The sequence below is a fragment of the Manihot esculenta genome, chromosome 1 (genome assembly GCF_001659605.2).
Source record: "Manihot esculenta cultivar AM560-2 chromosome 1, M.esculenta_v8, whole genome shotgun sequence".
Taxonomy (NCBI): domain Eukaryota; kingdom Viridiplantae; phylum Streptophyta; class Magnoliopsida; order Malpighiales; family Euphorbiaceae; genus Manihot; species Manihot esculenta.
The window spans coordinates 33,749,338-33,762,170 of record NC_035161.2 but is presented as its reverse complement, the minus strand read 5'-3'; the positions used below and the strand labels follow the sequence as shown (position 1 = coordinate 33,762,170).

The 12,833-nt window shown below is 35.2% G+C and overlaps 2 protein-coding genes across 6 annotated transcripts; one reads left to right on the top strand and one right to left on the bottom strand.

The window, feature by feature from the left end:
- Nucleotides 1-242: 242 nt before the first annotated feature.
- Nucleotides 243-5,796, bottom strand: LOC110601987 (nuclear/nucleolar GTPase 2). Of its 2 annotated transcripts, XM_021739421.2 has the most exons (11): nt 5,416-5,795; nt 5,074-5,207; nt 4,535-4,664; nt 4,174-4,334; nt 3,494-3,595; nt 3,287-3,391; nt 2,320-2,448; nt 2,080-2,220; nt 1,542-1,642; nt 1,073-1,130; nt 243-966 (listed from the first exon to the last, which is right to left on the bottom strand). In XM_021739421.2, the coding sequence occupies exons 1-11, from the start codon at nt 5,642-5,644 to the stop codon at nt 577-579; spliced, it is 1,680 nt and encodes a 559-aa protein (XP_021595113.1). In that variant the 5' UTR covers nt 5,645-5,795; the 3' UTR covers nt 243-576. The 2 variants fall into 2 exon arrangements, with proteins under 2 accessions (XP_021595113.1, XP_043814614.1); XM_043958679.1 differs by lacking the exon at nt 2,320-2,448 and having other exon boundaries at nt 5,416-5,796.
- An 884-nt stretch (nt 5,797-6,680) lies between these two features.
- Nucleotides 6,681-10,893, top strand: LOC110601996 (protein EARLY-RESPONSIVE TO DEHYDRATION 7, chloroplastic). 4 transcript variants are annotated; one of them, XR_002485922.2, is made up of 5 exons: nt 6,681-7,887; nt 8,141-8,307; nt 8,644-8,977; nt 9,411-9,495; nt 10,400-10,445. XR_002485922.2 is itself a non-coding variant. In XM_021739427.2 (4 exons), exons 1-4 carry the CDS (start codon nt 6,929-6,931, stop codon nt 10,587-10,589), a joined length of 1,401 nt encoding a protein of 466 aa, XP_021595119.1. In that variant the 5' UTR covers nt 6,686-6,928; the 3' UTR covers nt 10,590-10,893. The 4 variants fall into 4 exon arrangements, 1 of the variants encoding a protein (XP_021595119.1); XR_006351587.1 differs by lacking the exon at nt 8,644-8,977 and adding an exon at nt 9,847-10,212 and having other exon boundaries at nt 6,684-7,887; nt 10,400-10,539; XR_006351581.1 differs by lacking the exons at nt 9,411-9,495; nt 10,400-10,445 and adding an exon at nt 9,078-9,397 and having other exon boundaries at nt 8,644-9,017.
- Nucleotides 10,894-12,833: the final 1,940 nt, after the last annotated feature.

Here is a 12,833-nt window from a genome sequence, read left to right as displayed (position 1 = left end):
AAAATAGATACACATTCAAAAGTTAAGTCTAAGTAAAGTCTAAGTTAGTGATTTATAAGTTCAAGAACAATAAATAAAATTTATCTATTTTTATTCACTCATCAAATATATTGCATCAAATAAAAATAAAAAAATTAGAATAGTCGCATCAAATAAAAATCAGAATGAAATTTAAAAAATTTTATGTTACAATTTAAAGCTAAGAGATAATACTATTATCACACTATTGAGTTCAGATACGATGGATAAAATTTACCATGGCGCACAACCTTCCGATAGCCATGACGCATTACTAACAATAGAACCAAATAAGCATCGAGTTTCCCACCAAATATCTCAAAATTATCACAAAAAAATAATTAAACTTCTCCTTTCTGGAAAGATAACCAGTTAACCACAAGAAAGAACAGAAAAAGAAAGAAAAAAAAAAGCGTACGAATTCTCATCTATTTTCCATCTTAAGCTATCAACAGACTTTACGTAACCTACCAAGACAAAATTATGAAGGGGGGAAAATTGAAGAGATCCCCTCTCCATTAAGGAAAAACCCAAAAAAAACAAAAGGAAAGATGCCAGCTATGATTCAGCTGCTCCAACATTCTCGTCTATTTTTTCTTCTCTAGCTGGAAGCTTGTTAGCTATCTCATCCTCCATGCCTGGTGCTTGCACAGGCAACTCATTCTCAGCGGTCGGAAGCTGATCAGCTATCAATTCATTCTCGCTAAAAAGATCCCTTTGGACAGGGACGCTTTTTTGTTGCTGAGATGAAATGACATTAGCAATGGCTCTGAAAGCTGCAGAAGCTTGATTACTATTTTCCATAGTCTCCTCATTTATACCATATGTATTGGATTCGTCTATGGAGTTCTCTTCTTGCCGTGGAGGGGGAACAAAGAAAGGTATCCTACCTCTCTGCCAATCATGAAGGACCATCTTTGCTGCAGTCTTCAGGTCAGGTTCACCACCCTGAAATCAACATACTCATTAACATGCATTTGTGTGATATTTTCTAAGATGCTTGATTTTGCAACTAAGAAACTAGAAGTTAAGCATTAAAAAAAATGAAATATACCTTTAAAAGTTTGCCCGTTAATTTGCAGAGCTGAATCAGAAAATCATTCTCATCATCCCTGATAACAGAATGTCATAATGGTTTATTCACAGCATTAATCTAATTTCATTGAAATAAATTGATTTCAAAATCCAGAAAGGGACTCGAAAAGAAAAACTTAAGTTTTTCAAGGCCTAAAAATTATTTCACCTGATAGATCACAAATACAGCACAGCAGTTCAGGGAAAATATATCTATGTCTCTCTTAAAATCAATTGGAGTTAAAACAAAATAAGGTGCATTATCTCAAAACGATATTGAAGAAGTGAAAATTGGCACAACTATTTACGGCTGCAGATCAAACTATGATGAGGAATATGTTTAAACAAACAAGGCCATAATGCTCTGGAAACGCATTTGGATTCAAAGGACCTTAAGCACTTGATTACACAGAACAAAGCAATCATGACTAATGCTAATGGTAGCTTACCAATCTTCTATTTTATATGCTCTTTCAAGGTGCTCCTTCTTGACACGGTTCAGGACTTCTCCTATGTGTTCAGCAGCATCGTGCAAGTTTGTGACTCTTACCTGTAAAGGACCCCAGTCATGCACAAATAAGAATAGACAAATAGTTATTAGATCAGCACACTTATGTAGAATATAATGAATCCACTTGGCTCATTTTTCAATTTTATATTTTAGTTCTTGTTGGTCCAAGTTCTTTTTTTCATAATGATAATTTGCCTCCACCTAGCATCTAATGAGAAATTCAGAATTCACAGAATACAACTATTTCCTGTCTCAAAATAGGCATATGCATATCTTTTTAGCAAAACATTGGTTCAACGAGCACAAAATGAATTAATAATAAGACAAGACAAAATGTGAAATTAGAAGACAAAAACAGAAAATGTAAGACCTTGCAAAAAGAATTAATAACCAGACAAGACAGAATCAAAACATTGGCTCAACGAGCACAGAATGCATCCAGATAATTGCTTCATAGGCAAAAAGACAAGACATACCACTCCCTTCAATACAATATCAGTTTCAGAGTCACTGTTCTGGTAAACAACTCCAGGGCAATCAATCAAGAAGATCCGTTTTGTCAATGTTATATATTGCCAGACCTTAGTCTCCCCAGGGATAGGAGCAACCTTGCAAACCTAAAAAAAGAAGAAAATAAATTTCTCAATGAAATTGAATCACCTAATGGCTTGCATCTATATCTAATAAGAAAAATAAAAGTGAAAAGAAGTATTTACATTCTTAGTGCGCAGTGTATTGATAACAGATGACTTCCCAACATTAGGATAGCCAACAAATCCCACTGATATTGCTTGCTTGTCATTTTTCAAGCGGGCAAATTGTCTCAATACAGATAGAAGAGAACCCTGAATTTAACAAGAATCAGTTTGACAAATTTGGATAGAGAATCCAAACTGCTAAAACAAAATGGCTGACACTTATAGATAATAGTACACAATTTGATAAATCTGAATGTAGAAAAACTCTTCTTTTTCTATTTGCTTCATATATTTCCTAGCATTATTATGATCTTATAAACATGCAGCAGGCTAGCTGAATAGTTCACCTAAGAGTAAATTGGCAATTGAAATTAGAATGCAGGTCTACGTAAAGGGGGTGAAACTACATCATGTAACAATAATACCTACAAGCAAAATGCCTAATCTAGATATCAGAAAATGGTAAAACTGCTAATTGTTGGATCATATGTAAAAAAAATGCCATGTCAGTTATCATTGAATCACAAGACGTACAAACATCAGAAAGGAGAGCCCAATGCGTCTAAATTCAACATTAACATGTAATGATGGAGAGGCATTAACAAGTGGAGCAAACATTGCAAGGTTGAAGAGCTATGACTCAGCTTTAATACAGATTTATTTTAGATATCTACATTTGTAATAGTTAGTATCAAATTATCAATATCAGTCGTCTAATTTAGTTGCTGAGCTGTAACTGATTAATTACTTCTTAGTCTTTTCTGCCTTAGTTTCTTTCCTTGCTGTATATAACACAAGTCTGTTACTGATTGATGCGACAGAAATGAGAATTGTTTTTCTCTTGCTTCTCAAAGTTGCAATAGGCATGCTACAGATTGTTGGCTTACAGGGAAAAAGCACGCCATCGTATTTAACATTGAATTTTAAAAGGCAAAAGCTGCAGCAACCACAGTTTGGTGCATCTAAATTCCACATTGATGTGTACCTTGCCAAAAGACTTATTGATGCTTGCATGGAATGCCAGTGTTGGATATTCCTTGGATAATATCCGCAACCACCCTTTTGTAGCCCAAGCCGGAACAAGATCACACTGGATAGAGTAGCAATTTTTAAAAAAGTTTCGGAGAGAACAAGCAAAAGGAAGAAGAGTAATTCCTCATCATAAGATGAAACACAGAATATGCATATAGACCTTGTTCAACAGAAGAATCATGTGTTTATGCTTGCAATGCTCTTTCAAATGCTTCTCCAAATGATAGCACCTGGTGCCTTGGGGATCCCTTGCATCTAAAACCTGTAACATACAAACAAACAAAAAGGCTTGAGAATCTTCTTTGACTCTCAAGTAAGAGAGGAGCCTAGACCCTAGACACTAGGCAGTCAACACAAAGCATATGCAAGTGAAAGTTGGAATCTGAACTTTCCAGAGAAAGATCCATAGATTCGATCTGCATAAGCCTGAAATATAAAAGCAGGAATTGACATAATGCACACCACCCTAGTGTCATGCAATTCACATCATATATGCATTAACTAGCAAAAACAGAAAATAAAGCGCAATCTCAGATTCCCTAGACACTAGGCAGTCAACACGAAGCATATGCAAGTGAAAGTTGGAATCTGAACTTTCTAGAGAAAGATCCATAAAGTCGATCTGCATAAGCCTGAAGTATAAAAGAAGGAATGGACATAATACACACCACCCTAGTGTCATGCAATTCACATCATATATTCATTAACTAGCAAAAACAGAAAATAAAGGTCAATCTCAGATTCCCTCCCTCCCCCCCCCCCCCATCTATTAGCTTTCTTCATGAATGACAAACCAAAAGTTATATGTTCTTTCATTTGGTTGAAGGAAAGTAGAATAACCTGAACAACAACATCTGATGAATCTATAACTTTGTACAATTCACCCCATATACGCTTACTTTGGCCCTTCTCAAACATTGTATGCCGAACCAATTCTCTAAATCCGTATTCTTCACTTCCTTCTGCAGATGTATTAGTACCATGGCTCAACTCAAAAGCATCTGCAAAGTTACAAAGCAAATTATTCAGTACACCATTCCTTTATTTTCTTTGGTGATCTCAGCTATTCAAATAAAACATTATGCATATAAAACAAACCAAAAATTACAATATGAACAGGATAAACAGGCAATTTGCTGGCCTGCTCCCTAGGCTAACTTTCTCCATCCCACAAATAAGAAGAATTAACCAATTCATTTACCCTGAGAACCATCAGTTCTCTTGATTAAAGACTCATAATCTGCTGCCAATAGCTTTGGGCGCCTCCTCTTCCTCTTAGGTCCAAATGCATCCTCAAAAGGCTCTGTGTCAAGAAGATGTACTCTGGCTTGCTTCACATATTAAAAGCAAGAAACGAGAAACACAAGTTAAAAATGCAACTCAGTATACAATTTTCATGATGATATATCACATAAAAGTTTTAAATGAGACAACTGGACAGAGAAAACTCTCAATTCCTTAATGGGACATGTCAAACCAGGCTTGAATTCATAGATAGTACATTTGAAAATGTGCATAATATGGAAGGAAATGACCTCCTAATTTAACGCAGTCCATTAATGAATGGCAAAAAGCTAGCCATAAACTAGATAATAAGCATTATATATAATTTTAGTTTTGAAACAATTGATCAAAATGGTCAATTGCTATAGTTTGACACACACCTAGATCCAAGTGATCAATCTAATTGTGGTACTTAACAACAGCAAAGCTAGTTCCAATTTGCAAAAGTATCCATACCTTCTGGTGGTCATTTAAAAGGGATAGTGGCAGCTTTCTCTCCTTCAAGATGACATTATAGCTGCTTGACATTCGATTTTGGAGCTCTTCACGGAAAAATTCAAGCTCCTTTTGATTCACTACTCTTGTATTTCCTACAACAAAGCCAAACATTACTTCTCCAACAGACTGTTTTTAAAAGATAAAACTATTTAGTAATGGACTATAGTATCGCTGCAAAAGTGAAGCAATATAAAGATCTATCCATTCAATTGACCAATCAACACAAGCAAGTAACGTAAAAAGGAGTCAAAAAAATTAAAATGCATCCAAATCACAAGTTTGCTATCCAATAAAGCTTACCAAACCATCGGCGATCGGGTTGGATACGCGTGTTAGGGAGCTCCTTGGATTGCAATTCGTGCTTTAAAATTTTCCCCTTGCTGTCACGCTGGGGTTTGGTATTGTACATCTTGAGGCGGCGAACGGTGGCGGCGCTTCGCGAGTCATTATTCGTTCCATTACTGCGGTTTATGTCCAGAGAATGCTTCGGCTTCCCGGACACGTTCGTTTTCTTCTCCTTCTTCACCATCTTATTCACTTCGCTTCACTTGCAGCTACAATAGCTGCACGCAGAAATTGAGAGGTGACGAGTAACTTGCGACTGAAACCGCAGTCCGGTCTGAGAACTAGGGTTTACAAAAGAATAAAATATCGGAGGGGAAATGAGATTTTACACTTTCTTGTGGGGTCTCAGAGAGATTTTATAGTTGACTTCAACGTTGCAAATTTTTTGTTGGCCCGAATCTCTTGCTTCGGAATCTATGAATTTTGCAAAATCTAATTCAGTTATTTTTTTCTATTTTTATATTTAAAATAAAAATAAATAAATTTTTTAATTAAACAATAATTTTTAAATAATGTATAATTATATACGAATTTAATTGAAATTTTTAAAATTTTTTCATCTAAATAAAACCGAAATCTCTGTCTTATTAATTGGAAATTATTGTGCGAGTGTAATATTATAATTGGTTGAATCTGTATCTCAAATTCAATTGTTTATTAAAATATTATCAAATAACTACAAATTTTTCTAAAAAAACCTATAAATTTCATAAAACAACATCATTTTGCAAAATAATATATATAGTTATCCAAATATAAAATTAGTGGTTTTTATTGCAATTAGCTTGAATTGAATGCTTACCATTAAAATGGACTTATATAAGTAAAAGATTATTATAAACTCAATTTTACATAAAATTATTTTAGTAAAAATATTTAATTTTTTTACTTGTAATAATAAAAAAATAAATTTAATATGCATTAATCATCCCAAATTTATCATAATGCACTCATCCACCCTTACTCTTAATTAATGCAAAGCTTATTTTAAATGAATTTATCTATGAATTTTAGTTTTTTTATAACTGTTTTATTTATTTTATTTTATTTATTTTATTTTATTTGTACTTAATTATATTCGGTTTTAGAATAGTCATTAACAATAAAAGTTTATTATATAAAAAATAAAATTGTAAATGTCATTTAAATTGTCATATATTTTAATCCAAACGAATAAAAAAAAAATAAAATGTATTTTTCAAGTGAAAATTCAACCAGCGGAGAAGCAATACCCAAAGGCGGGATGAGGGCGGGAAGTTGCCAAGGTAAGTAGGTAACTACCCAAGAAAACGAATTCGCATTGCACTTCCACGTCCTGTGTTCGCACGCGAGATACGCAACTCCTCCCTGCGCGTTCACTTCACGCCCATCCGCTTATACAGTCGAGTTTCAACCCTCAACGGTCATAACTGCTCTCAAGCAAAAGCGATAATCCATCCCTTTCCCTGTTTCCCTTCAAACAAAAACAATGGCGTCTCAAAACTCTAATCCCCCAAAACCCCTATATCCCGAAGTGATCCTATCAAATCCTGATTCCCCTTCTCATCTACACTCAAAACCTAATTCTGAATCCTCCTCTTCCAACCTTTATCCTACCATAGACATGCGCGATCTCGTCGAAAACCTGTTCCCTGACCCCGAAGAATATAATCACTGCGCCCCCTCTGCCCCGCCGGTGGCCACGGAGGAAGTATTGATCAAAATCCCCGGTGCCATTCTGAATCTCATTGACAAAAACTATAGCGTCGAGCTCGCTTGTGGAGATCTCACCATTGTCCGCCTCTGCCAGGGTGGTAATATCGTTGCCGTTCTCGCTCGCGTCGCGGATGAGATCCAATGGCCGTTAGCCAAGGACGAGGCCGCAGTAAAACTAGACGATTCGCATTACTTTTTCTCCCTCCGGTTACCCAATGAGCATCAGGGTTCCGATTCGAGCAGTGACGAGGAGGACAAGAAGAGTAGAAACAAGAAAATTAGTGATTCAGGTGATATATTGAATTATGGTTTGACCATTGCATCAAAAGGGCAGGAGGCGTTGTTGAAGGAGTTCGATGTCATTTTACAGGCTTATAGCTGTTTTACGGTTCAGAAAGTTTCGGAGAAGGCGAAAGGTAAGGGAGAGGCTTTGTTGGATGAATTGACACCGAAGGAGGCTTCACCGGCGGATTTGCATTATGAGGAGAAGAAAGAGTTGTTGGAGGGGCAGTCTGCCGCATATTGGACCACATTGGCGCCCAATGTGGAGGATTATAGTAGCACTTCTGCTAAGGTTATTGCTGCTGGTTCCGGGCATCTAATTAAGGGCATTTTGTGGTGTGGGGATGTGACTGTCGATAGGCTGAAATGGGGGAATGAGATCATGAAAAGGAGGATGAGTCCCAGGTCGAAGTCAGAGATTAGTCCTGACACTATGAAGAGGATTAGAAGGTGTGAAAAATAGTAGCAGTTTAGAGTTTACTTTGTATCCTCTGTTTATTTGCTGGTGCTTGTCGACTTGCTTGCTTTGTCTATATTTGTTCTGTTCTATCTATTGAAGCATCGGAACCATTTTCCTTGATGCCCATAGACAGTGGTCTTTACCTTCATTATAGACTAGAAAGTGGTAGATGCGACTTTTTTAACTGTGGTGTTACCAATTGAAACAATTGCAAAATGATATGTTACTTTAATTATCTTGCAGAGTTAAGAGGATGACAAAAAGGACAGAGAAAGTTGCCAATGGAGTTCTTTCCGGAGTTGTGAAAGTATCTGAAATTTTCACTAGTAAAGTTGCAAATTCAAAAGCGGGCAAGAAATTCTTAGGCCTTCTGCCAGGAGAAATTGTGCTTGCTTCCCTTGATGGATTTAGTATGTTGCCAGTTTTAAACTTTTCGTTTAATATTGCACATTCGATAACAATTAGCATTGGATTCGATTTATCATTCTGTTGTTTTTAGCTGCATTACATCTTTTGGCTTTATAGTTTAATAGTTAAATAATTTATGTGGGATATGGCTCTATGTGGTGCCTTTTGTAAATATTTGCTCGTCCATATTTCATTGGCCCTTTCCTTTGCCTTTGCTACATCTGGATAGCTCATCTCAAAACTGTGTTCAAAGGATGTTCCTAAGGTTTGAGTAAGATATGAAGTAATATATGAACCCTAAATGATTTTTCATCTCCTCTCATATGCATGCAACACAGCCAAGAAAGAAATAGAAGGAAAAACAATAGGCACTCGACCAAGGCAAAGCAAACATAGGAGAGCAACTAGATCCACCACACAAGATTACCCTCACATACAAGCCTAGATCTGAGACCTCCAGAAGAAACAAAGAACAAAAAACTATTTACGATTCATACCCGGTGAGGGACTAGTAAAAATCCCTCCTTGGTAGGGGGCAAAGAGGAGTCGCACGAGCTGCACGCTCTCGGCGGGATGAAGGAGACTCAGCTCCTACGGAAGAAAGAAGAGAAGGGAGGCAGAACGTTCCTCTCGCTATAAACTTAGAGAGAGAACCTCTATGTCTTTATAATGGTAGGATTATTTTAATGTTGTATATATGTTCATGTGTCAGGTGATATATGTGGACTCTTTAGTCATTGTTAGAACATGATCCTATGTTTTCCTCTGTCAGGTGATATATGTGGACTCTTTAGTCATTGTTAGAACATGATCCTATGTTTTCCTCTGTCTTGTCCTTCATCTGCATATTGCTTGACCTCATCTTTTTCTTTTTTCCTTTTGTCTTTTCGAATACCGTATTTGCAGCATGTGTGTCTGTTTGGGCATTTCTTCCTACAGTGTTGAATTTCTTCAGATCAAATATAATTGTTTTTTTTTTTTGACCCAAAAAAATATATAATTGTTTGTGTTCAAGCTTCCTAGATTGGACTTTTATTAATTGTTCATTTAACTATACGGAAACTTCCGATAATCTTCGTTATATTTATCATTTATTTGCAAATAGGCAAGATGTGTGATGCTGCTGAAGTAGCTGGAAAGAATGTCATGTCAACATCATCCACTGTGACAACTGACCTTGTTAACCACAGGTATGGTTCTCTTTATAATGACATGGTTATGATGCCAATTACTTTTACCAACAAACTGAAACAATTATACGTCGTAAAATGCTTCCTCTTCAGGCTGGAGTTTGATATTTTGTTTTAAATATTTTCCAAATTGAAATTGAAAATTAAAAATCAAGTTCATATGTTTCCCAAATTTAAGCTAACCTTTGAAAACTAGCAGGTTAAACCGTTTTCCATATTTTACTTCATGCCAAAGACTTATTCTTATCTAAGTTCAAAACATTGAATATAAGCAGACTAGCTGACTATGCAATCTTATTTTTGTACCTTGCTGCTTTTGAATCCAAGTAACAATTTTTGGAGACATTGTAGAGAATAAGCTGGGCTAGAACATCAGGACTACGCTGCTTGAAGGTTTTTATGCTGGGTGACTACTGACTAGAGACATCAAGATTATTATACACAGGATTGGAATAGATAATGCCCATCTTAACCTTGATTGACTAAATTCTTTTCCCGCTCAAACAATTTTATGAATTTTCCCTCTTCTCATCTTTGGGTTTGAACTCAATCATTTGTGTTGCTGCAGCTTATAGTCGAGGATTAGCGGTTAACAACTTAAAATTTTGCGTTCGGCAATTCTATATTTGTGAAACTTGCAAAATATCTACAAGGATTGTGGTGACATAGTTGTTCCAACAACTCAACTTTTCCCCAGTGGTTTAGAAGATATTTCCAGTTGGTTACTTTTGTCTGAAACCATACTTTTCTATTTGTCTCTGTATTCTGAACATTGCTTTCATGTGCTCCTTTCTTTGGCTTTTTGTTTAGCAATGGATATATGATGTGTTTGTGGAGATGGAAGGAGAACAATATTGTTACTATTCTAGTGAGAAGTTATAAAATTGGATCTTTTGCATCGCAGATATGGTGAACAAGCAGCTGAAGCTACAAATGAGGGTCTTGATGCTGCTGGACATGCGATGGGGACTGCATTGGCAGTATTTAAGCTTCGAAAGGCACTTAATCCAAAAAGTGCATTAAAACCCAGCAGCTTGGCTAAGTCTGCTGTTAAAGCTGCTGCTGCTGATATCAAGGCAAAGAATTCTAAATGACTACAGATGGCTATCATTGCAGAACTTCAGCCGTAACATTTGAAACTACATTCTTTCATTTTTGCTGTTTGTTGTATATAATTATTGTTTGTTAATTAGAAATTTTTTTCATAATTAATGTGTAATTATTGTATTAGTTTTTACAGAGACTACTAAAGTTTACTATAACTTGGATTTGGTCTTTTTTGTCTTTTGGGTTGTCAGCTTCACAGGATATGTTCTGATATCCGTGGAAAAGTTTTAGCTGAGTTCATAACTTATGGCCTTTTTTAGGTCTATATTTATTGTTTATTTAATGTCTTTATTTCGATTGCCTCAACTTTAAATTTACATTAACACCGAGAAGTTCCCCCCCTTAGAAGACAACAACAATCTCTTGTTTCTTTTCCTTTAGTTAACAATCGTTGTTCTTCTAAAGTTCTTCTTTTCCCCCCTGCTTTTGCCATGTGTTCTGCGTACATTTATTTGTAGCTTGAAAGAAGGCACGTTTAATATGTGGAACGACATCATTTTCATTGCTTTGCTTTATGAATCATATATTCATATAAATATTATTAATTAGTCTTCTTCCTACACTGATCTTGATAAACAAAAAGAAAATCTATCTTAAACAAAAAGAATTGGGCATTTGCTTTGCAGTCATATCACATATCAGCACGGGGTTCTTTTTCTTTTGAAAGAAAAAATATATATATATTCTCTCTCTCTTTTTTAGTAGCTACTTATTGAATGATGGAGTCGTATACAATCACAGCCCATATCAAACTACAACCTGTCTTTAGCAATTACCAAACTAAAAGTGGCTGGTGGACCCCAATTTTCGTTGAAAATTGCCATGCGTAAAATCACATTTAGAGTGTCACCTACGTCCAAGTCCTCGTGTTTATCTTATTAATATATGCATATGGATTTTGGAGCACCAAGCACACTACTTGTTCTTTTAAATACTCGCTTTAAATCTGCACCTCTTACATCTCTCAATGGTCATATAGAACTTTTTTAGAAAGCAACGAATCAAATGCTATCCATGAGTGGAAAACCTAACCAATATTTATCAAAGCTTGTTCATGCTTATTATCTTTTTTGTCATCGCATCCCCTCTTTGATTCTTTGCCTTATCCTGATAATGGGTTTTCTTTTAAGTGTTTTCAATATAACCTTTGTGATTAGCACCTACTATCTTACCAAAGATTTTTCATCCTCTTAGCTTCAAATTCCCTTTTGGGCTTAATAATTTTTACTTGTTATAATTCTTAAAATTTTAATCTAATCAAAAGTTGCATCATCAAAATTATTAGGAGAGATTATCTGTGCGTGTGACATTAGTTTGATAAGAACGGGATGATGAAGAGGTGGTTCTCCTACTCAGAAGCTAATAAAAATGCCACTAGGTAGCTGATTATGTAGTGACCTAATGCCAAAGATATTGTGTTGGCAAAAGGGACGAAGGACTTATCCTGGAGATTTTGGGCATTAGGTATGTCTATTTAGTGGCGAGCTCACCTCACCTCTCCTCTGCTAAAGTGGTATTTTTTTTTTTTTCCCTCTTGAGAGATGATGGGTTGGTGAAGTGGATTCACACTAGCTGTGTTCTACTTGCAGATGATAATATATTACAATTACCACCACTTGCTTCTAAGATAATATCACCACCTGTTTTTAATTTTACTTTAGTTATTTTAAAGATGGCATCCATGCATTAATATTAGGAGAACATGTAATATGGGATTACTGTATAATCTCCTTACTTTTTACTGTATATCATTCCATTACATTTGAAAAACAAGAGACACTTGCATGAATGTATTGTGGATTGGTATTTGTCTTTTCCGTCCAATTTATTTCAATTGAATCCACTATCAGAATAACTACATCCCACTTTCAACTTGTTGATTACCACGGGTCACATAAAATTTGAAATATTAAATAAAATTACATAGGATAAATATTCTAATAACATATAAAATAATTATAAAAAGAGTTCATTGTTTATACACAATTTTTCAATCAATTTTCTCATTTGATCATTCCCTCTCACTTGTTATGGAAGATTGAAAGAAATTATTGGGTAATTTAACCTATACAAATTTAGAAGTAAATAAAAATTAATGAATAAATGGAAAATGGTGTTCTTAATAATAATAATAATAATAATAATAATAAAGAAAAAAAAAAGCCAACACTGAATGAAGAAGAGAAGATTAACCGAATGAAAATTTATGTAAATCTGGTCCAAATAAATAC

Excerpts from the sequence above, each read along its gene's own strand:
- LOC110601996 (XM_021739427.2), top strand. The coding sequence starts at position 6,929 with ATGGCGTCTCAAAACTCTAATCCCCCAAAACCCCTATATCCCGAAGTG. Across the intron at positions 8,308-9,410 it reads TGCTTCCCTTGATGGATTTA|GCAAGATGTGTGATGCTGCT; the intron begins GTATGTTGCCAG and ends ATTTGCAAATAG. Across the intron at positions 9,496-10,399 it reads ACTGACCTTGTTAACCACAG|ATATGGTGAACAAGCAGCTG; the intron begins GTATGGTTCTCT and ends TTTGCATCGCAG.
- LOC110601987 (XM_021739421.2), bottom strand. The coding sequence starts at position 5,644 with ATGGTGAAGAAGGAGAAGAAAACGAACGTGTCCGGGAAGCCGAAGCAT. Across the intron at positions 4,665-5,073 it reads TTTTAAATGACCACCAGAAG|CAAGCCAGAGTACATCTTCT; the intron begins GTATGGATACTT and ends TAATATGTGAAG. Across the intron at positions 2,449-3,286 it reads TCAATAAGTCTTTTGGCAAG|GGTTCTCTTCTATCTGTATT; the intron begins GTACACATCAAT and ends TGTTAAATTCAG.